General features: G+C 47.1%; 1 protein-coding gene across 3 annotated transcripts in view; it reads left to right on the top strand.

Moving 5' to 3' along the window:
• The first annotated feature begins 19,072 nt into the window (after window positions 1-19,072).
• LOC119364742 (probable serine incorporator) overlaps window positions 19,073-22,638 on the top strand; it is a 7,668-nt gene continuing 4,102 nt past the window's right edge. Inside the window, exon 1 of one of the 3 annotated variants that reach the window (XM_037630254.1) lies at window positions 19,073-19,334. In XM_037630254.1, the coding sequence (XP_037486151.1) occupies window positions 19,151-19,334 (184 nt within the window). In that variant the 5' untranslated portion in view covers window positions 19,073-19,150. Of the gene's footprint in view, window positions 19,335-20,646; window positions 21,859-22,638 lie in introns of those variants that run through there. The other 2 variants (XM_037630256.1, XM_037630255.1) reach the window with 2 other exon arrangements.

Genomic DNA, 22,638 nt, shown 5'->3' with positions numbered 1-22,638 from the left:
GAGGCGTTAACCCAGCTCAACTGGGGCGCAATCGCAGTGGTTCTCCCAGTGCTACCTTAGCCGATACAACGGAACGTAAGGTACCAAAACATGGGAGCCGGGCAAACCCAACTATTGACCCAAGACATGATTCGGAGCCGATGCATATAATGCTATAAGTTCGGGGTGTCGCACTTGTGAAAGTGTTCGGACTTATCACACCATGATGCGGGAAACAGAAGCCCCTGGTGTGTTTTAACCATACCAAAGTGTACGGATGCAACATGTCGTAAATGAACATATGTATAAAAAAGAAATGCAATTATAAGCAAAAAGGTGATGCATTGTTTTATTCAAGAAGTGCTACTATGAATGCAGAATGATACAAATAGTGCGATAAGCAAGGGACAGGACTGTTAAACATGTCCCCCTCCAGGGGTAAGCTGCGGAGTGGTGTATAAAAATGCTCGTAATGGAGACTACCTGGATATTCGTTGTAGCCTTTATCCTTCCCTGGCTGTTGCATCGTGAGTTCGGCAAGTCTGCTGCCGGACAGGGCCTCTGACGAACGGAGTCCTGTGAGTAAAAATAAAAATGAAAAAGAAAAAAAAGAACAACACATTTGAGAGCCCTTGGTGTGGTTGAGCCGCAGTCTGGGCTTATCGTGGTCGTGCCCCTCTCCCCATGCCCATGGTATCTTCAGGGCGTAATGGTGTACGCGAAGGACCTGTTTTGACATTTGAGAGGGGCTGGGGTTGGGGCCGCACTGCTACGCGTGCTCGGATCGTGCCACGTGGTCTTGTTGTAGGTTACTCCGGGCGCGCTTAGCTGTGTCCGGCCGCTTAACGGCCGGACTCGAGAATTGCCTTAAGAGGCTGCATTGTACTTCTGCCGCGAGAGCCGCTGTATGTTCCTCCGTTCGGAGAGAACGTTCAGTGTTTCCTTGACCGTGATGACTCCTCGAGGGCCTGGCATCTTGAGCTTGAGGTATGCGTAGTGCGGCACCACGTTGAACTTTGCAAACACGGTACGTCCGAGCAGGGCATGATAGCCGCTGCGGAACGGAACTATGTCGAAGATTAACTCCTCGCTCCGGAAGTTATCCGGGGATCCGAAGACCACTTCCAGTGTAACAGAGCCTGTACAATTGGCTTCTACACCTGGTATGACGCCTTTAAAGGTCGTCTTGGTAGGTTTAATTCTTGAGGGGTCTATGCCCATTTTGCACACTGTATCCTGATAAAGCAGGTTCAGGCTGCTGCCGCCGTCCATCAGGACTCTGGTGAGGTGAAATCCGTCGACGATTGGGTCTAGGACCAATGCGGCGAATCCGCCGTGGCGGATGCTGGTGGGGTGGTCCCTTCGGTCAAAAGTGATCGGGCAGGAGGACCATGGATTGAACTTCGGGGCAACTGGCTCCATCGCGTATACATCCCTGAGTGCATGCTTCCGCTCCCTTTTGGGTATGTGCATTGCGTATATCACGTTCACCGTCCGCACCTGTGGGGGGAAACCCTTCTGTCCTCTATTGTTCGACGGTCGGGTTTCTTCCTCGTCATCGCTATGCAGCCCCTTGTCATTATTTTCGGCAATTAACTTGCCTGCCTGCTTGAATACCCAACAGTCCCTGTTGGTGTGGTTAGCTGGCTTTTCGGGGGTGCTGTGTATCTGGCACAAGCGGTCGAGTATTCGGTCCAAATTGGACGGACCCGGAGTAGTTCTTTTGAATGGCTTTTTCCGCTGACCGGGTTTAGAGCCTCTGAATCCGGCATTGACTGTCCTATCCTCACTATTATCGCTGTTAATGCGGCGTTTGTTTTTGTTACGACGCGACCTGCCATTACGGTCCTTGATATCCGGACTGCCAGAATTTTTACTGAGGTTGTTGCTGCGTGCTAGCCAGCTGTCCTCACCCGCGCAGAAGCGGGTCATGAGTGATGTGAGGGCTGCCATGGATTTCGGCTTTTCCTGTCCCAGGTGCCGGGCAAGCCACTCGTCGCGGATATTATGCTTGAAGGCCGCGAGGGCCTCCGCATCCGGACAGTCGACGATATGGTTTTTCTTGGTTAGGAATCGTGTCCAGAATTGTCTGGCCGATTCGTCTGGCTGCTGAATTATGTGGCTTAGGTCATCAGCGTCTGGTGGTCGCACATACGTGCCTTGGAAGTTATCGAGGAATGTGGCTTCCAGGTCTTCCCAACTCCCAATTGACTCTGCTGGCAAGCTGTTAAGCCAATGTCGGGCTGGTCCTTTAAGCTTGAGGGGGAGATATTTGATGGTGTGAAGATCGTCGCCGCGGGCCATGTGGATGTGAAGGAGGTAGTCTTCGATCCAAACCGCAGGGTCTGTTGTGCCATCATAGGATTCAATATTGACGGGTTTAAACCCTTCGGGGATTTGATGATCCATTACTTCATCTGTGAAGCATAGTGGGTGTGTGGCGCCTCTGTACTGGGCGATATCGCTACGGAGCTCAAGGGAGCTTTGTCTATTCTGTTCGGCCCGGCCGGACTTACTATGTCCGGCGCGACAGTTGTCGTCATGTGTCGTGGGGCGCCCACGCGATCCATAGATCGATCTTGATTGTCTTGCCCTATCCTCCAATATATCTCGCAAGTCCGGAGCGTTCCCCTGTGGCCTTGTGCTTTTCGAGCGATGCCGGGGTACGGGTCTAGTGAAGGGCCTAGAGGCCTCTCAGTCGCGACCACGGGGTGGTCTGTCAGCCGTATTGTCTCCTGGCGATGCGGGTTCATACGCCTCCTGCTCTAATCGGGGGAGCAGCTTGCGTTTAGGGTAGCTTTTGGAGGGGCGTTCAAGCTCATGCTCTTCGGCCGCGAGGACTTCGGTCCATCTGTCGGCTAGCAGATCTTGATCAGCTCTAAGTTGTTCCTGCTTTTTCTTGAGGCTGTTTGCCGTGGCCATAAGCCTGCGTTTAAAACACTCTTGTTCGACGGGGTCCTCAGGCACGACGAATTCATCGTTGTCGAGGCTTGCCTCATCTCTGGAGGGAGGCATATAATCCTCTACCTCTTCTTCTGCCGCTCTCTCATGAGGGCTGGCGTCTCCGTCCTCCTGCACTGCATCTTGCTGGAGTGGGTTGTCTTCGGCACTGTCCGGTGTATTATTATCTCCGGTGCCGGATTCTTCATTCTTGCTGTGGCGGGATTTAGAGCGGCGCCGCTGACGCCGGCGCTTGGGCTGCTTCTTGGAGGGGTCATCCTTCGTTGTTCCTTCGCCATTCCCATCCTTTGGGATATCCACCATGTATATGTCATATGATGAGGTGGCTTTCCAGTGCCCAGTAGGCGCTGGTTCTTGGTCGTCTTCGACATTGTCCTCCATACCGTCGATGTCTTCGGAGTCGTAGTCTAGCATGTCGGTTAGATCGTCGACAGCGGCTACCAAGTGGGTGGTGGGCGGGCTTTGAATTTCTTCGTCGTCCGCATCCCAACCGTCCTGACCGCAGTCCGGCCAGGGCTCTCCTGATAACGAGAGATAATTTAGCGAACTCAAGATGTCGCCAAAAGGTGAGTGTTGAAAGATGTCCGCTGCGGTGAACTCCATGATCGGCGCCCAATCGAATTCGATCGGAGGGGGCGCGGGAGGTTCGGAGTCCGGCACCTCGGAGTCACGAGCTTCATGAGGGACAAGGTCAGTGTTCGGCTCTATCGCCGTAGAGGTTGCGGCCCCCGAGGCGGTGTCTAGCCATCCGTCCTCGATCTGCGCAGCCGGCTCCGAATTGAAGATCGGAGCGGGTTCGAGTGCGGCCTCCAGGGTACTGTCCGGCTGCAGAGCTAAATCATGCTCGTTGTGACAGTGCGGCACACTCTGCTGTGGCTCGAATCCATCGAGGATCAAATCCCCGCGGATGTCAGCCGTGAAGTTCAAACTTCCAAATCTGACCTGACGGCCAGGGGCGTAGCTTTCGATCTGCTCCAGATGGCCAAGCGAATTGGCCCGCAGTGCAAAGCCGCCGAATACGAAGATCTGTCCGGGGAGGAAGGTCTCACCCTGGACTGCATCGTTGATGGTGATAGAAGAAGCCATCGAGCCTATCGGTGACGACACAGAGGAACTCTCAATGAAAGCACCAATGTCGGTGTCAAAACCGGCGGATCTCGGGTAGGGGGTCCCGAACTGTGCGTCTAGGCGGATGGTAACAGGAGACAAGGGACATGATGTTTTACCCAGGTTCGGGCCCTCTTGATGGAGGTAAAACCCTACGTCCTGCTCGATTAATATTGATGATGTGTGTTACAAGAGTAGATCTACCACGAGATCAAGGAGGCTAAACCCTAGAAGCTAGCCTATGGTATGATTGTTGTTCGTCCTATGGACTAAAGCCATCCGGTTTATATAGACACCGGAGAGGGCTAGGGTTACACAGAGTCGGTTGCAATGGTAGGAGATCTACATATCCGTATCGCCAAGCTTGCCTTCCACGCCAAGGAAAGTCCCATCCGGACACGAGACGAAGTCTTCAATCTTGTATCTTCATAGTCTTGGAGTCCGGCCGATCACGATAGTTCGGCTATCCGGACACCCCCTAGTCCGGAACTCCCTCAACGATGGCGACGGATTCCCCTCTCCGAAGCCCTGAACGGACTCCAGAGCAGCCCTCCCGAGGAAGATTAGGGCTTGGCGGCGGCTCCGTATCGTAAAATGCGATGAATCCTTCTCCCTGTTTTTTTCTCCCCGAAAGTGAATATATGGAGTTGGAGTTGAGGTCGGTGGAGGTCTAGGGGGCCCACGAGGTAGGGGCGCGCCCTGCACCCTCGTGGACAGGGTGTGGGCCCCCTTACGCTGATTCTTTCGCCAATATTTTTTATTAATTCCAAAACATGTCTCCGTGGATTTTCATGTCATTCCGAGAACTTTTATTTCTGCACAAAAATAACACCATGGCAGTTCTGCTGAAAACATCGTCAGTCCGGGTTAGTTCCATTCAAATCATGCAAGTTAGAGTCCAAAACAAGGGAAAAAATGTTTGGAAAAGTAGATACGTTGGAGATGTATCAACTCCCCCAAGCTTAAACCTTTGCTTGTCCTCAAGCAATTCAGCTGAAAAACTGAAAGTGATAAAGAAAAACTTTTACAAATTCTGTTTGATCTTGTTGTTGCAAATATGTAAAGCCAGCATTCAAGTTTTTAGCAAAGATTATGAACTAACCATATTCACAATAACATTTAGGTCTCATGTTTAATCATATCAATGGCATAATAAACTAGCGAGCAATAATAATAAATCTCGGATGACAACACTTTCTTAAAACAATCATAATATGATATAACAAGATGGTATCTTGCTAGCCCTTTCTGATACCACAAAACATAAATGCAGAGCACCCCTGAAGATCAAAGACTGACTAGACATTGTATTTCATAGTAAAAGAGATCCTGTCACAGTCATACTCAATGTAAATTAATAGCAATGCATGCAAATGACAGCGGTGCTCTCCAACTGGTGCTTTTTAATAAGAGGATGATGACTCAACATAAAAGTAAATAGATAGGCCCTTCCCAGAGGGAAGCAAGGATTTGCAGAGGTGCTAGAGCTTGAGTTTTGAAATAGAGATAATAATATTTTGAGTGGCATACTTTCATTGTCAACATAACAACCAAGAGATCTCGATATCTTCCATGCTACATACATTATAGGCGGTCCCCAAGCAGAATAGTAAAGTTTATACCCCCCACCACCAACGAACATCAATCCATGGCCGGCCCAAAACAACGGGTGTCGTCCAACTAACAACAATCCTGGGGGAGTTTTGTTTGCATTTTTTTTGATTTGATTTGAGCATGGACTGGGCATCCTGGTTACTGGCCATTTTCTCGTGAATGATGAGCGGAGTCCACTCATCGTGAGAATAACCCACCTAGCATGGAAGAGATAGACAACCCTAGTTGATACATGAGCTATTCGAGCATACAAAACAGAATTTCATTTGAAGGTTTAGAGTTTGGCACATACAAATTTACTTGAACGGCAGGTAAATTCCGCATATAGGAAGGTATGGTGGACTCATATGGAATAACTTTGGGGTTTATGGAAGTGGATGCACAAGCAGTATTCCCGCTTAGTACAAGTGAAGGCTAGAAAGAGACTGGGAAGCGACCAACTAGAGAGCGACAACAGTCATGAATATGCATTAAGATTAATCAACAATGAGTGCAAGCATGAGTAGGATATAAATCACCATGAACATAAATATCGTGGAGGCTATGTTGATTTTGTTTCAACTACATGCGTGAACATGTGCCAAGTCAAGCCACTCGAATCATTCAAAGGAGGATACCACCCTATCATACCACATCACAACCATTTTAATAGCATGTTGGCACGCAAAGTAAACCATTATAAACTCCTAGCTAATTAAGCATGGCATGAGCAACTATAATCTCTAATTGTCATTGCAAGCATGTTTCATTCATAATAGGCTAAATCAGGAACGATGAACTAATCATATTTACAAAAACAAGATAGGTCAAGTTCATACCAGCTTCTCTCATCTCAATCAGTCTATCATATATCGCCATTATTGCTTTTCACTCACACGACCGAACGGTGTGGATAATAATAATAGTGCACGTGCATTGGACTAAGATGGAATCTGCAAGCATTTAATACAAAGGAGAAGACAAGGTAATATGGGCTCTCGGTTAGATCAACAATAATGCATATGAGAGCCACTCAACATTTTCATCGTGGTCTTCTCCTCTCGACCCCCAAAGAAAAGAAAATAAATAAAACTATTTACACGGGAAAGCTCCCAACAAACAAAAAAAGAACGAGAAATCTTTTTGGGTTTTCTTTTAATATTACTACTACGAGCATGGAAAGTAAACTAGCTAAAAGCTACAACTATTTTTTTTGGTTTTTCTCAAGGTTTTTCAAACACACAAGAAGAAGGCAAGAAAAGAAAATAAACTAGCATGGATAGTACAATGAAAAAGTATGAGCACCAACAACTAGGATGAGTGTGTGAACATGAATGTAATGTCGGTGAGAAATACGTACTCCCCTAAGTTTAGGCTTTTGGCCTAAGTTGGTCTATGCCCATGGATCGAAACTACTCTCTCCGATGTACTGAGGAGGGTCCTCAGGGTGCCACTGGTTAGCGATCTCCTCCGGTTCCCACTGATAAACAAACTGTCGATAGGGGTCAAGTGGTGGCTCAGGCTCAGGCTCTGGAACTTGTGTCAGATTCCAATATGCATAAATGGCCTCGGACAAGATGAGGTACGTGCCTGAAAGTATGTTAAACAAAGAGGGTGCAGGCAAGGTAATAGTCTCACAGTGAGTTTTATCAAATATCAAGTCATACTTAAGCATCTTCTTATTTTTAACAATAAAGCCATGTACTACCATACTCTTATAATCTAGAAAAATAGTGAGCAACAACTTTTCCTCTTTCTCATGATGCCTAATAGGTATCTCAAAGTGTTTAGCAAGGCATGAAGCAAAGATACCTCTGAAGATGGGGCCCTTTGTATGGTTCAGACTTAACTGTTTAGCAACAATAGCACCTAAACTGAAGGTTGTATCACGAAACAAAGCATGGCACAAAATAACAAGGTCAGGAGCACTAAGGTTTCCACTGTTCCCGTGACCAATCAAGCATCTGCTAGCAAATATCGCAAAGTAACGTAGAACAGGAAAATGTATACTAGTAGTTCTTGCATCGGAAACTTTTCTCGTTTCCCCTACAACAATCCTATCAATAAATCCATCCACATCACTAGGATGTGGTTCCTTGATGCTTCCCACAAAGGGCAGCTTGCACACCAAACAAAAATCATGGAGTGACATCTCTTAACCTCATCATATAAGTGAAACTCCACTGAAGGTGGTGATTTCTTAGCATGGAAAGTAAAAGTTTTGCACGAAAATATTAGTGAGTAGGAGATACTGTTCGCGTTGGTCGTGGAGGAAGTCGGTGAGGCCTGCATTCTCAGCCAAGTAATTAAAGTCGTCATAAATTCCGGCAGCCCTCAAGAATGCATCACAAGGCCATTCACACGGCCGAACCTCCGTGGTGCGAGGAAGATTGTATTTGGGCTTTTTATTCTCCTCATTCTATTTATCCTTCGAACTTTGGCTCGAGGAGCCCCTCAACAATCTCTTCATCATTTTCTTTCTCTGAAAATTTTCTGAAATTTTTAGCGACTCAAAATAAAAGTGAACCAAACTCAACAAGATTGATATCAACTACTCCCACAAGTGCCTAGAGGCTATATCATGCATTAAAACTACTTTGGACCATATAAATTTGACATGCAAGCTCAAGAACAGGGTCACCTTAGCAGCAAAATTTTGCAATAAATAAAGCACTAGAACAAAAACTAATTGGACCATTGGAGGAGTCACATACCGAAGAACAATCCCCCAAAACAGTTTTGTGAATGGAGCTTTGAGCAAGGAGATCGAAAATGGCAGCAAGATGAGCTAGACCACGGGTTTGAGCTGTGGGAGGATTTTTTTTTCTGGAGGAAGACAAAGTGAGTGGGTGCTAGAATAAGTGGAGGGGGTCCACGTGGGGCCCATGAGGCAGGGGACGCGCCCCAAGGGGGTGGGCGCGCCCTGTGCCCTCGTGGCCAAATGGTGGGTCCCCCTGGTGTGTTCTGAGTGCCAGAAATTCTTAAATATTCTACAAAAAAATCATACTTCATTTTCAGGGCATTTGGAGAACTTTTATTTTCGGGGTATTTTTTTATTGCATGGATACTTCAGAAAATAGACAAAAAATACTATTTTTGCTTTATTTAAACTAGATAACAGAAAGTAAAAGGAGGGTACAGAGAGTTGTGCTTTCTAACTTCATCCATCTCGTGCTCATCAAAAGGAATCCACTAACAAGGTTGATCAAGTCTTGTTAACAAACTTCTTTAGAATAACATGAAACCGGAGAATTTTTGAATAACACTAGGTTACCTCAACAGGGATATGCATGTCCCCAACAATAAGAATATCATATTTCTTTTTGACAGTAGGAAGAGGGAATTCAAAACCTCCAATAGTAATCGTTGAATTTTTTTTATAATAGAATTGATACTATGAACTTGAGGTTGTTTCCTCGGAAAGTGTTTCGTATGCTCATTGTCATTAACATGAAAAGTGACATTGCCTTTGTTGCAATCAATAACAGCCCCTGTAGTATTTAGAAAAGGTCTACCAAGGATGATCGACATACTGTCGTCCTCGGGAATATCAAGAATAACAAAGTCCATTAAAATAGCAACGTTTGCAACCACAACAGGCACATCCTCACAAATACCGACAGGTATAGTAGTTGATTTATCGGCCATTTGCAAAGAGATTTCAGTAGGTGTCAACTTATTCAAATCAAGTCTACGATATAAAGAGAGAGGCATAACACTAACACCGGCTCCAAGATCACATAAAGCAGTTTTAACATAGTTTCTTTTAATGAAGCATGGTATAGTTGGTACTCTTGGATCTCCTAGTTTCTTTGGTATTCCGCCCTTAAAAGTGTAATTAGCAAGCATGGTGGAAATTTCAGCTTCCGGTATCTTTCTTTTATTTGTAACAATATCTTTCATATATTTAGCATAAGGATTCATTTTAAGCATATCAGTCAAACGCATAAGCAAGAAGATAGGTCTAATCATTTCAGCATAGCGTTCAAAATCCTCATCATCTTTTTTCTTGGATGGCTTAGGAGGAAAACACATGGGTTTCTGAACCCATGGTTCTCTTTCTTTACTGTGCTTCCTAGCAACGAAGTCTCTCTTATCATAACATCGATTCTTTGACTGTGGGTTATTAAGATCAATAGCAGGTTCAATCTCTACATCATTATTGTTACTAGGTTGAGCATCAATATGAACATCATCATTAACATTATCACTAGGTTCAGGTTCATTACCAGATTGTGTTTCAACATCAGAAATAGAAATATCATTGGGATTCTCAGGTGTGTCTATAACAGGTTCACTAGAAGCATGCAAAGTCCTATCATTTTTCTTTTTCTTCTTCTTAGAAGGACTAGGTGCATCAACATTAGTTCTCTGAGAATCTTGCTCAGCTCTCTTAGGATGGCCCTCAGGATACAAAGGTTCCTGAGTCATTCTACCACCTCTAGTAATAACTCTAGCAACATTATCATTATTCTTATTATTTAACTCATGGAGCAATTCATCTTGTGCTTTAAGTACTTGTTCTACTTGAGTGGTAACCATGGATGCATGTTTAATAATAAGCTTAAGGTCACCTTTAACTCTAGACATATAATCACTCAAGTGCACAATCATATAAGCATTACGTTTCAATTGTCTACCAACATAAGCATTGAAGTTTTCTTGTTTAACAGTAAAATTATCAAACTCATCCAAGCATTGGTTAGCAGACTTATAACGAGGGATATCACCTTCATCAAAACTATAGAGAGAATTTACCTTTACTACCTATGTCGGGTTATTAAGACCATGTATTTCTTCAATAGGTGGTAAATTCTTAACATCTTCACCATTAATACCTTTTTCTTTCATAGATTTCTTTGCCTTTTGCATATCTTCAGGACTTAGAAATAGAATACCCCTTTTCTTCAGAGTTGGCTTTGGAGTTGGTTCAAGAAGTGTCCAATCATTATCATTACTCAATATATTATTCAATAGCAATTCAGCTTGCTCAACAGTTCTTTCCCTGAAAACACAACCGGCACAACTATCCAGGTGGTCTCTGGAAGCATCGGTTAGTCCATTATAAAAGATATCAAGTATTTCATTTTTCTTGAGAGGATGATCAGGCAAAGCATTAAGTAATTGAAGAAGCTTCCCCCAAGCTTGTGGGAGACTCTCTTCTTCAATTTGCACAAAATTATATATTTCCCTTAAGGCAGCTTGTTTCTTATGAGAGGGGAAATATTTAGCAGAGAAGTAATAAATCATATCCTGGGGACTACACACACAACCAGGAGCAAGAGAATTAAACCATATTTTAGCATCACCCTTCAATGAGAACGGAAACAATTTAAGGATATAGCAATAATGAATTTTTTCCTCATGAGTAAATAGGGTGGCTATATCATCCAATTTAGTAAGATGCGCCACAACAGTTTCAGATTCATAGCCATAAAAAGGACCAGATTCAACCAACGTAATTAACTTAGGACTGACAGACAAATCATAATCCTTATCAGAAATACAGATAGGTGAAGTGGCAAAAGCGGGGTCATATTTCATTCTAGCATTCAGAGACTTTTCTTTCAGCTTAGCTAACAGTTTCTTAAGATCATATCTATCTTTGCAAGCAAAAAGGTCTCTAGCAGTTTCTTCATCCATAACATAACCCTCGGGTACATCTGGCAATTCATATCTAGGGGGAGAATCTTCATCATCACTTTCATCAATATTATCAGTTTCAATAATTTCATTCTCTCTAACCCTAGCAAGTTGTTCATCAAGAAATTCACCTAATGGCACAGTATTATCAAGCATAGAAGTAGTATCATCATAAGCATCATGCATAGCAGAAGTGGCATCATCAACAACATGCGACATATCAGAATCAATAGCAGGTGCAGGTGTAGGTGTCGCAAATTTACTCATAACAGAAGGTGAATCAAGTGCAGAGCTAGATGGCAGTTCCTTACCTCCCCTCGTAGTTGAGGGAAAAATCTTGGTTCTTTCGTCTTTCAAGTTCTTCATAGTGATCAGCAGATAAAAATCCAAGTGACTCAAAGAATAGATCTATGCTCCCTGACAACGACGCCAAAAAATAGTCTTGATATCCCACAAGTATAGGGGATCGCAACAGTTTTCGATGGTAGAGTATTCGACCCAAATTTATTGATTCGACGCAAGGGGAGCCAAAGAATATTCTCAAGTATTAGCATTTGAGTTGTCAATTCAACCACACCTGAAAGACTTGATATCTGCAGCAAAGTATTTAGTAGCAAAGTAGTATGGAAGTAACGGTAACGGTGGCAAAAGTAACAATAACAGTTTTGTAACAATCGTAACAGTGGTAACGGAAAAGTAACTAAGCAAAGATCAATATGTGAAAAGCTCGTAGGCAATGGATCAATGATGGATAATTATGTCAGATGCAATTCCTCATGCAACAGTTATAACATAGGGTGACACAGAACTAGCTCCAGGTCATCAATGTAATGTAGGCATGTATTCCGAATATAGTCATACATGCTTATGGAAAAGAACTTGCATGACATATTTTGTCCTACCCTCCCATGGTAGCGGGGTCCTAATGGAAATTAAGGGATATTAAGGCCGCCTTTTAATAGAGTACCGGACCAAAGCATTAACACTTAGTGAATACATGAACTCCTCAAACTACGGTCATCACCGGGAGTGGTCCTGATTATTGTCACTTCGGAGTTGCCGGATCATAACACATAGTAGGTGACTATTGACTTGCAAGATAGGATCAAGAACTCACATATATTCATGAAAACATAATAGGTTCAGATCTAAAATCATGGCACTCAGGCCCTAGTGACAAGCATTAAGTATGGCAAAGTCATAGCAACATCAATCTTAGAACATAATGGATACTAGGGATCAAACCCTAACAAAACTAACTCGATTACATGGTAAATCTCATCCAAACCATCACCGTCCAGCAAGCCTACGATGGGATTACTCACGCACGGCGGTGAGCATCATGAAATTGGTGATGGAGGATGGTTGGTGATGACGATGGCGACGGATTCCCCTCTCCGGAGCCCCGAACGGACTCCAGATCAGCCCTCCCGAGGAAGATTAGGGCTTGGCGGCGGCTCCGTATCCTAAAACGCGATGAATCCTTCTCCCTGGTTTTTTCTCCCCGAAAGTGAATATATGGAGTTGGAGTTGAGGTCGGTGGAGGTCCAGGGGGCCCACGAGGCAGGGGGCGCGCCCTGCACCCTCGTGGACACGGTGTGGGCCCCCTTATGCTGATTCTTTAGCCAATATTTTTTATTAATTCCAAAACGTGTCTCCGTGGATTTTCAGGTCATTCCAAGAACTTTTATTTCTGCACAAAAATAACACCATGGCAGTTCTGCTGAAAACAACGTCAGTCCGGGTTAGTTCCATTCAAATCAGGCAAGTTAGAGTCCAAAACAAGGGTAAAAGTGTTTGGAAAAGTAGATGCGTTGGAGACGTATCAACTGCTACCCGGTGGGTGATCGGCGGGAGATTGATTTCCCTCTGGTCAGGTTTAAGCCCGATCCGATCATAGTCTGTTGAAAGCCCCAGAGCGGTGATGCAATCTAGCAGCTCATTTAACTGTTTAAGGACGAGATGTCCGCCGGATCCATCTTTTTGGAGTATTTGAGATCGATGCGGGGGTGGTGTTTGGCGATCGTGGGGGACGCTGTCGGCTTAATGGTCATGCGGGCACCCACGATGAAATCGCCGAGCTGGAGGATCTGTCCTGAAGTTAGGCTCCTTCCAGAAGTGATGTAGTTGTTGATGACGAGGCGATCCATAGATCGCTTTTCGTGACTACACAGCAGAGCTCTCAATGAAAGCACCAATGTCGGTGTCAAAACCGGCAGATCTAGGGTAGGGGGGCTCAAGCTGTTAGTCTAAGGATCAATGGTAACAAGGGACAATGGGGACACGATGTTTACCCAGGTTCGGGCCCTCTTAAAGGAGGTAAAACCCTACGTTCTGCTTGATTGTATTCGATGAGTATAGGGGTTACAAGAGTTGATCTACCTCAAGATCGTAATGGGTAAACCCTAGCTGTCTAGCCTATGATTGTTCTGATAGCCTCTATGGACTAAACCCTCCGGTTTATATACACACCGGAGGGGCCTAGGGTTGTATAGAGTCGGTTTACAGAATAAGGAAACAGTACATCCAGACACCAAACTTGCTGTCCACGCATATAGGAGTCCTACCCGGACACGGGGGATAATCTTCTGCTTTATCTTCATAGCCCATCAGTCTGGCCCATATCGAATAGACCGGACACCTGAGGACCCCCGAATCCAGGACTCCCTCAGTGATCACTTGGATCCTTAGAGCATCAATAGCTGGACTCCCCAAATTGACCGGGCGAACGCATGGCCACTAACCAGACAGGAGAAGATTTTTTTGACCCAACCGGACTCCTCAAAACCTCCCTAAATGTTCCAGTTGTCCGGCACTCCTCATACTCCAGTCAGTGGTCCTGCGTCCGCGACATAGGATTTGGCCCACCATGGACCATATTTATTCTTCCTTTTCTTCTTGTCTCTCCATCTCCACCAATCTCATGCATGTGACCTAATGTATAGGAAAAAAATTAGGGACACAGATGCGTGCATGGACAAATGGAGACTCAAAATGGACACACCCGGATGATGTGTCCGCAGACATTTGAGGGGCCAAATTTTCCTAGTCCGACTGTAGCCCTCAGCTCCATGAAGCATATGTGCCAAGACTTCTCGCATAAACACAGTGCATGAGGATGTGATCAATTGTGTCCTCCTGACAGCAAATAAAGCATGGAGAGGTAGTCTATTGTAGGTCATGGCAATGACGATGACTGGAGGTCCATACATGGTATTGGACGACTAGCCACATGAAGATTTTGCGTTTCAAAGGTGCCCAACTCTTCAAAATGCAAGGAGCAGTAGGGAACCTAGGCATGCCTTGGCATAACATTCTGTAGGTGGAACACACCGAGTACTAACCCAGTGTTGTCCATCTCCAAGAAAAAGCATCTGCGATGTCGCTGTTGAGGGAAACGAGATAGACTGCCCTCCATAAAGGCTGAAAACTAAGGCAGACCTCGCGGCATCATGCCAGCACCAACAATGATAATTCAACTCATAGTAGTTAGCTCATTGATGTCCACATGTGTAGAGGGTCAATTATAGATCTTTTCAATCAATAAGAGTATCAATCCCATGAGGACCAGAAGAAAATGGTAAGTGCAAAAAAGCAAGGATTCACTTCAAGTACTAAAATGTGTAACAATGTTGTGCTTTGTGGTGGTAATGGAGCAACGAAACATGATTAAGAATAAAGAATAAAAGTATGCAACAAGTTGCCCAATCCTTAGTAATTCTAAAGGACAAACTGGTTGAGTTACCTATGATGATAAAACTTCTTGAGGGCAGCGCGATAATCGCATAGTTGTTAACTCCATACATGACTTGCATTGATTATTGTTGCTTAATCGGTGTTCTAGGGATAGAGCCTAATATAATGTGTTCCAAACCACTGACTCACTCTAAATAATTACCCATCTATGGCATATACTTAATCACTCCCCCCTCGCTGAAAATTGCGTCCATTTTTGAAAGTTCAATAGAAGCATACGAAGCACCTCCATATTGAGATGGTAATCCCATTATCAATCTATCTAGTAGGCCACCAAATGCCTCAATTAACGCTTCCGCTTTACCCTCATGATCAGTAATTACCTCGTCATGGACAGTGATTGAAGGAATGAAAATCTTCGCATGAGGACCGTTGGCCACAACGTTAAATAGCTTCGTGTTAGCATCTCCAGCTTGTAACCATAGGATTCATGAACGATGTCTGGCAATCACGTACTCGACGGAGGAAAGCTCCAAGATAGTGTGCTTGAGAGTTTGTCACAACCACAACAACAAATCTGAAAGGATTCACGTCTCCTGCCCAATATCAAAGCTGAAAATCATCATATTTGTGATGGCCCCCGTTCAAGAATTTGTCTGATTAATTAGTTAACTTGCCTATTAATCCCTACTCATAAGGTCAACATGTAGCCAATAAACTGATAAATCATTTGATTAATGGACTAACCTGCCAATTGCCTTGCCGATTGGCCTATTAATCCACTACTCGCCAGCCAACCGAGCGGCTACCAGTTAACGATTTCCTCAACAATGGTGATGGCAATCTGTAGCTTGACGTTTCCCACCTTTCTCGAGTCACTTCACCATCTACCATAGCTCATGAACATGTTCATCCATGAAATGGTTCTCAACCGTTCTACAGTCATTTAACTGCTCTATAACATACAGTTCACCATCGACATCAGTGGAGCCGAACTTGGATTCAGGTTCATTCCATAGTTCTTTAGCATTTTGCATATGTAGATATGCATCAACCAAATATGTCACCCAACCACTTATGATGGCACCCATAAAGATTACAGTGGCCTACGAGAATGCTTTGTCCTGCTCAGGAGTAAGCGATCCACTCAGAGTGCCAGCCAAAACCCAGTACATGTTCATAGCGATAAGCCATATGATGATTCTTGTCTGCCATCTTGAAGTGAGTACTCGTAAACGGACTCAGTTTCAGAGCAATAGAGCCAATCAGCGAAAAAATTCCTAAGGTTTCTGGATTGTTGGGAGATTAGGCAGTTTTTGTTAAACTTAATCTACTCACAAGATTACTGGCATGGCAAATCACATACGACAGACTAGAAACATCCAACACATACGCATGTGGACCAAAGGCACATGTCAAGGCACATGTCAACGAAGAGAGGCTCACAGCATATGAGTTCACCAGAAACTCCGGTGCAACAACATCTTCAATTATGATGGTGAAGACGTGGTGATCGTACGCCATAAAGGAAGTAGTGGAAGCAGATAGATAGAAGTCAAGGAAGTAGTCGAACTTGAGCGAGTATTCACACTGAAACACTCCCCCAAAACCTTATTGCTCCTTACTCGTGCAGATTATCAAAGGACGCACTTTCAAAGACATGCTCTCCTAGACGATTGTGCACATAGTCATCAGGTTGGGGTTAATGGAGAAGCAACTCAACACTAGAAACTCGATCTCTTTCTCTCTCTCTGTGTGTGTATTTCTGTTTACTATTATATGTTTTGTGTAGCCTCTCTCTCCTTTGTATTTCCTCTACATAGAGGGACCGCGTGGGAGAGTGAAGAGATGCAACTAAATGTGGTGGAAGAACTCTTTGGAAGCAACAAACGTGTCCACTATGAGCTCGAATATTGCACGTACACCCAGAGCAAGGCAATGCACTATCATGCAAGAATTTAGTTCTTCCAGGAAAGGTGCATGACATTAGACTGAACTCGATACACGAAACGCGACGTCACGAGCACCCGTTGTGTTGTGTGAAGTGAGTGAGAAAGAAATGGTCATTTGAGAGGAGAGTTTTTCCCCTCACTTGCCTGTGCCGATCTCGCGGGTCGCAGGGCAAACTCTAACTGCCGCCGGCCAGCGGCCCTCCCCCCAACCCTTTCTTCTCCCTGCCGCCGCTGGTGGGAGCCGTCGGGCGAAGCCCTGCTGGCGTAGGTGGCGGCGAGGCCTCCTTCCCTCCTTCCATGGCTTCCGGCAGCGCGGGACCTCAGTGAGGAGCGTGTCTTTCATGTAGGACAACACGACGGCGACCTGGGCGGCGTGCCGGTGGTGCGGCCGTGCGGCGGAGCGATGACAGTTGCGTGGTTCTGGAGGCGCGGGCTTGTGCGTGGGGAGGGCGAGGTGGCCGGCTACTTCGGGGCTGCCTCGTCAGATCCCGGCGACAAGGGTCGCGGGCCGCGGCGAGGCGGGCTGGGGAGGTGTACGACTAGGCTGGGTCGGCCTCCAGCATGGTGAGGCGTGTCGGCTGGTCTGCTGGTGGCGGGGCGTAGCTGTACGGGTGCGGAGGCTGCAGATATGGTGGTGGCTGCGGCGGCGGCCGAGCGGTCGATGTGGGTGGTGGTGGCGGTTCTCCAAGAGGGGGCGACGGTGGTTGCCGACCAAATCAGCTCGGATCTAGCCCATGGCCGTCATCGGGCGGCTCGGGGCTGTCCCTTAGGGTCCCGGCGTGGATGCGGGCTGCCACAACGTGGCGGTGGCTCATGGCGGTGGCCTGGTTTGTTTCACGACGGTGGCTGGTCATCTCCGGTAGCGGCCCCTCGGTGAGCGGCCTGGGTCGGTCTTCGAGCCCTCTCCTCGTCGCCCGGGCGCTACCTTCGTTGAAGGGTTGGCTCTTTCCCTGCTGCGGTCCATCGCTCGTCTCGCGCCCGGTGCTGCAGGACGGAGGTCGTTTCGCGCCCGGTAGCAGGATGACGCTCGTCTCGCGCCCGACAGCAGGACCGAGCTCGTCTCGCACCCGACACCAGGACCGAGTTCATCTCACGTCCGGTGCCACAGGACGGGTCGATGAAGGCCATTTTGGCCGGCCTATTGGGTCTCGGTGTTGGGGGGCGCCCAATATTGGTTGGGGTAGCGGCGGGTCTCGGGTGAGGTGTGTCAAGGTCTTGGATGTTGGGGCGGCGGCCCTGGGGATGGTAGCACGGTGCTCAGGGGCATAGCTCGTGGCTCGATGTTGCCCGGTGACCATGGCCGTGTGGGTGGCGTGGTTGTGGGGGTGTGGCGTTCGGTGGAGGTGAGTGTTGACCGGGGTGAAAACCTGTTGTATCTTTGGAAGGACCGGCGACGACGAAGCTCGTTCCCTTCTTGAATGTATCGTCGCGGCTCTCATTGCCACCATGTTGCTCAGGGAAACTCTGACCCTTGGGTCGGGCGGTGGCGGTGATCCGGTGTCGTATCCTTCTTTAGGGCCCCGCCTTGGAACCCACGGTTCGTCGTATGCGGCTACATCTCTTCACGGTGGCGTGTTCATGGTCGAGGACCCCAGCTGCTCTTGTAGTGTTCTATGTGGTGTTGCCGCGCTAAACACCTATGTATCATGTGTTGTGGTGTTTGTACCGGAATGTCGTTGATCATTGTTTTATATATATAACGGGACGAAAGCCTTCTTTAAGTAAGTGAGTGAGTGCGCTTGTTTCTCGCTTTTCTCGTGTTACAAGAAATAGTTGAACAACCCACCTTATAGTACGTCGGTGATTCTTCTGCTCAAATAACAGCACGATACAATAAATACACACATGCCATCGAATGGGCATATGAGATTTTAAAATTTTAATAACTAGACCGAGCCCCATAAAATTAATCTAACAGGCTGAAGAGAGCAAAGTACTGTATAAGAATTGCATGATGCAGGTAATTTACCTTGCAACTGTAGGGGCAGATTTCGTAAGAGGCGGCAGGAAAAGCCAAAGAAGCACACGTCTCTGCTGCGCGTGAGGTGGAATTTCTGATAAGCACCTTTGACAGAATATACCTTGCTTTATAAGCCTAACCAAAACATGTGAGCTAACCCACACTTCACAGGGGGGTAGCGGTCAGCCGGGCCACTGCCAGAACTACCTGGCAAGAGGCGAACTATTTCCACAGAAAGAAGGAACAAAGGAGAAAGGGGATGTGGTGCGCGTCGTGCCTGGCGTCCGCCTGCGCGGGCTGCGCCTGCAACCTCTGCACGTCGGCGGCGGCGTCCGTCACTCGCCGCTCAGCCCGCCTCGCCTACTGCGGCCTTTTCGCGGCCTCCCTCATCCTCTCCTTCCTGCTCCGCCAGTTCGCCGCGCCTCTCCTCCAGCACATCCCATGTATTGTTTCCTTGCTTTTTGTTCCTTTAATCGCTGATGAGACCACCCTTGTTGCGATTGGTACCTGGTATATCTGTGGCACTCGGTAGTTGCAGCATCGGCTGCGAGATCGTGCCGAAATTTTGGAGGGTTTGGTTGCTTAGTGGATGTGGTCTGTGGGATTTTGGGATACCTACTAATTAGTGCTCTGGTTTATCCATTTTGCGTTCCTCAGCACGCACATGTGTGAACGGTATATCAAATTAGAGGAGATTTGGGACATCGGTGTCTATAAAGTTAATAGTGATACTGTCCCTGCTTGCAGAATTGCATAAATAAAGTTAGAAAGTAAAGTTAGTCCTTGTGCGAACTGTGGTACAATATGGTGACGATGTTGCTTTTTTAATTATTATTGTAATGAAGAAGGATGAAAGTTGAAATGTGAAAGTTGTGTTAGTTAGTTTTTGGTACTCTATTCACTTCTATAAAGTTAATAACTACTCCCTCCAATCCTAAATGTAAGACCAGTGAATGGTTTCCGTCTATGCCAGATAAAGAAGGAGGTCCACTTATAGAAGTTGTTAAATTGTATACAATGATTTTTCACTCAGTCCCGAGCATTTGCAGAAATAATTATGCACGTCTCTACTTCTTTATTGGCACTCTTGTATTGTGCTAATGTGTGTGCAATGGAGGATTAGACGTAGTGTGACTAAGATTCAGCATGCGGTGTGTAAATGGACAGGAGAAAGCCAGAAACTGTCATGTTTCTAGTTCATTATTCACTATTCCTGGTTTATGCTTATGTTTGTGCGGCAGACACTTAGGCTTATGTGGATAGCCATAAACAAGCCATGCAGCAACGGGTTGAAGAATGATGGTAGTAGGACAATGTGAAGATCATAGTTGATTTACAATTTTTTAGAGCGTTTCCAGATGATTTAGGGAACTTCAGATTGCCCAGGATTTGTATCCTGTGCATGTAATACTGGTAAACACCATCTTGCAGTCTTGTATCCAGCTGCCCAGGATTTGTGTTTCTAGGTGCATATGGTAATCCTCCCATTATACAGTTATGTACTCCCTCCGACTCCAAAAATTAGGCACAGTTCTGCTGTCTAAATTCGTGCTTTGACCATCAATTAGTCAAATAATATGTCACTTACATTACACAGAATAGACACCATTAGATCTGTACTCAAAAGCACTTCCGCATGATTACGATCTTGTAACCATTGACTAAATATTGTAAGAGAGATTTCGGTCAAAGCATAAATTTGGACAGTCAAACTACATCTTCCTTCTGGAGTCGGAGGGAGTATAAGTTAGCTCTCTCTCTCGCGCCGCTCCCGCGGGCGGCTCGGGAGAGAAAACCCTAGCGCCGCCGCCCGCCGGGCACCCCCCCCCCCCCTCCACAGCTGCTCCCCTCGCCGCCGCCGGGCAAAGCCCGTGCAGCGTCGGCGGCGGCGGGTAAGTTGATCCTTCCGGCGGGTCTCGAGCGGGCGCGATCCATCTCGATCTGGCGGAGGTGGGCGGTCTGCAGGGGAGTGCTGTCGGTATGCGCGGAGGTCTGGCCGGGGTCGGCGAGCAGGGGTATGGAGGAGGCGTGCCCGTGCGGAGCTGGGGCCAGCGCAGGCGCAGAGAAGCGGCCGGAGGTCGACCTCGATCTGCCGGCTGAGGAGCGCCTGGGTGCGGGTGACGACCGGAGGTCAGGTCGCGGCGCGGTTGCTCGCGCAGGGCGCGCGCGGATCTGGCACGGTCGCTGGTGCGCGTGGCGGAGGGAAGGAGCTGCGCCGTTGGGGTGCGCGGGCGCGGTTGAGCACGGGTCTGCGGACTGGGGGCGGCTTGCTCCCGTGGAAGGCGCGAATGGGACGCGAGGGGGCGGCGGGGCTGGATCTGCCAGGTCGTCCATGCCCGGCGGCCCGGGAGGGGCACTACCGGCCGCTGGTGGTGCCCGGATGCCGCTGGTTGGAGCAGGGAGGCTCTGGCCGCGGTTGGATGCGGGGTGCAGAACCCGATCTGGTTCTGCGGTTCCGTCGTCGAGGAGGATAGCTGGTGGCCCTGCACAGTGGTGGCGTGCTCGCTGTGCGGGGGTGCACGTCCAATGGAGGTACGGGTTGACCTTGGCCTGCTGTGTGGGAGTGGCTGGACTGGGCGAAAGCCTGCCCGGTGATGGCCGGCCGGCGGCGACGGCGTCTGTGGGCGTCGCTAGGAATCTTCATAGCCTCTACTCTCGGATCATGTTCTTGGGGTGAAAACCCAGATCCTGCTGCAGGGTTGGACGGTGGCGTCGTCTCCAACGTCGTTCCCCTCTTTAGGGCGCCGTCTTGAAGACTTTGATCCCTTTGGTGCTTCCTGCGATTGGGCGTGCACGGTGACTTCTGTGGCAACAATGACGGCGGTGAGCAATGTCGGAGGCATGGTCTTTGGTCGTGGTAGTCGGCTCTCTTCTCCGGCGTGTCCGCAGGAGTGCCTCGACTGTCCGTTGCTGTGAAGTCGAAGCCACGGTGGGGGGCCGGTGGTATACGATGACGCGCGACAGATGGTTCGTTCGGTGATCCTCCGTGACGCCAACCTTGCTTTGTCTTCGTAGTTCACCGTCGGAGTCGGAGCTGCGCTGTCTAGTGTGGTTTGTATGGAGTGTTGTGCTGCAGTTGTTAGGGCTCTTTTTTCTTTCTCTTTTCTCTTTCTTTGATCTTCAGATCGCTTGGTCCTAGGACCTTCATCATCTTGTTGTTTTCCGTTGCTCTCTGCTATTATCAATGAACGCCAGCTTTGCTGGATCTTTCAAAAAATAAATAAATTATAAGTTTATGTGATCAGTAGGTAAGTCATGCTTGTTGTAGTATGACACTGAAAAGGTCCAATGTGTGATATGCCCGTCCATTAAAATACCCAGGGTCGAAACCATCTTAAATCTGTTCAAAGTTCTCCGTTCTGTTGCCGAGTGTAATCCCTTGATCATGTTCCAAACTATTATACCATCAGCAACCAAAGTTCTTGATGTTTGTTGTTTATTCATTTGCTGGGTACCCTTTGTTGTTATGATGCTCTTGTTACGTAGGTGTTTTGGGGCTAAACCTACTGGTGCAGGCCTAGCAGCAGTGTTCGCACCCCATGTAGCAGTTGGCTAGACCAACTAGTCAGTGTCTAGTTCTAATAACCGTCCTACTTAGGAAACAATTCAGGAGAGGCCCTGATACTATGTATAAATCGTGCAATGTTTCTCTAGTCGTCAGGTTTTTGTACTTCAAGTTGTATTCTAGGATGGCTGTTTACTATAAAAGGAGGGGCAGCGTGTACTAGGAAATCATCAAGAAATAAA

This window comes from Triticum dicoccoides, chromosome 2B, assembly GCF_002162155.2.
Source record: "Triticum dicoccoides isolate Atlit2015 ecotype Zavitan chromosome 2B, WEW_v2.0, whole genome shotgun sequence".
Taxonomy (NCBI): Eukaryota; Viridiplantae; Streptophyta; class Magnoliopsida; order Poales; family Poaceae; genus Triticum; species Triticum dicoccoides.
Note: the sequence above shows the minus strand (reverse complement) of the source record. Positions and strands in the feature narration are given on the sequence as shown.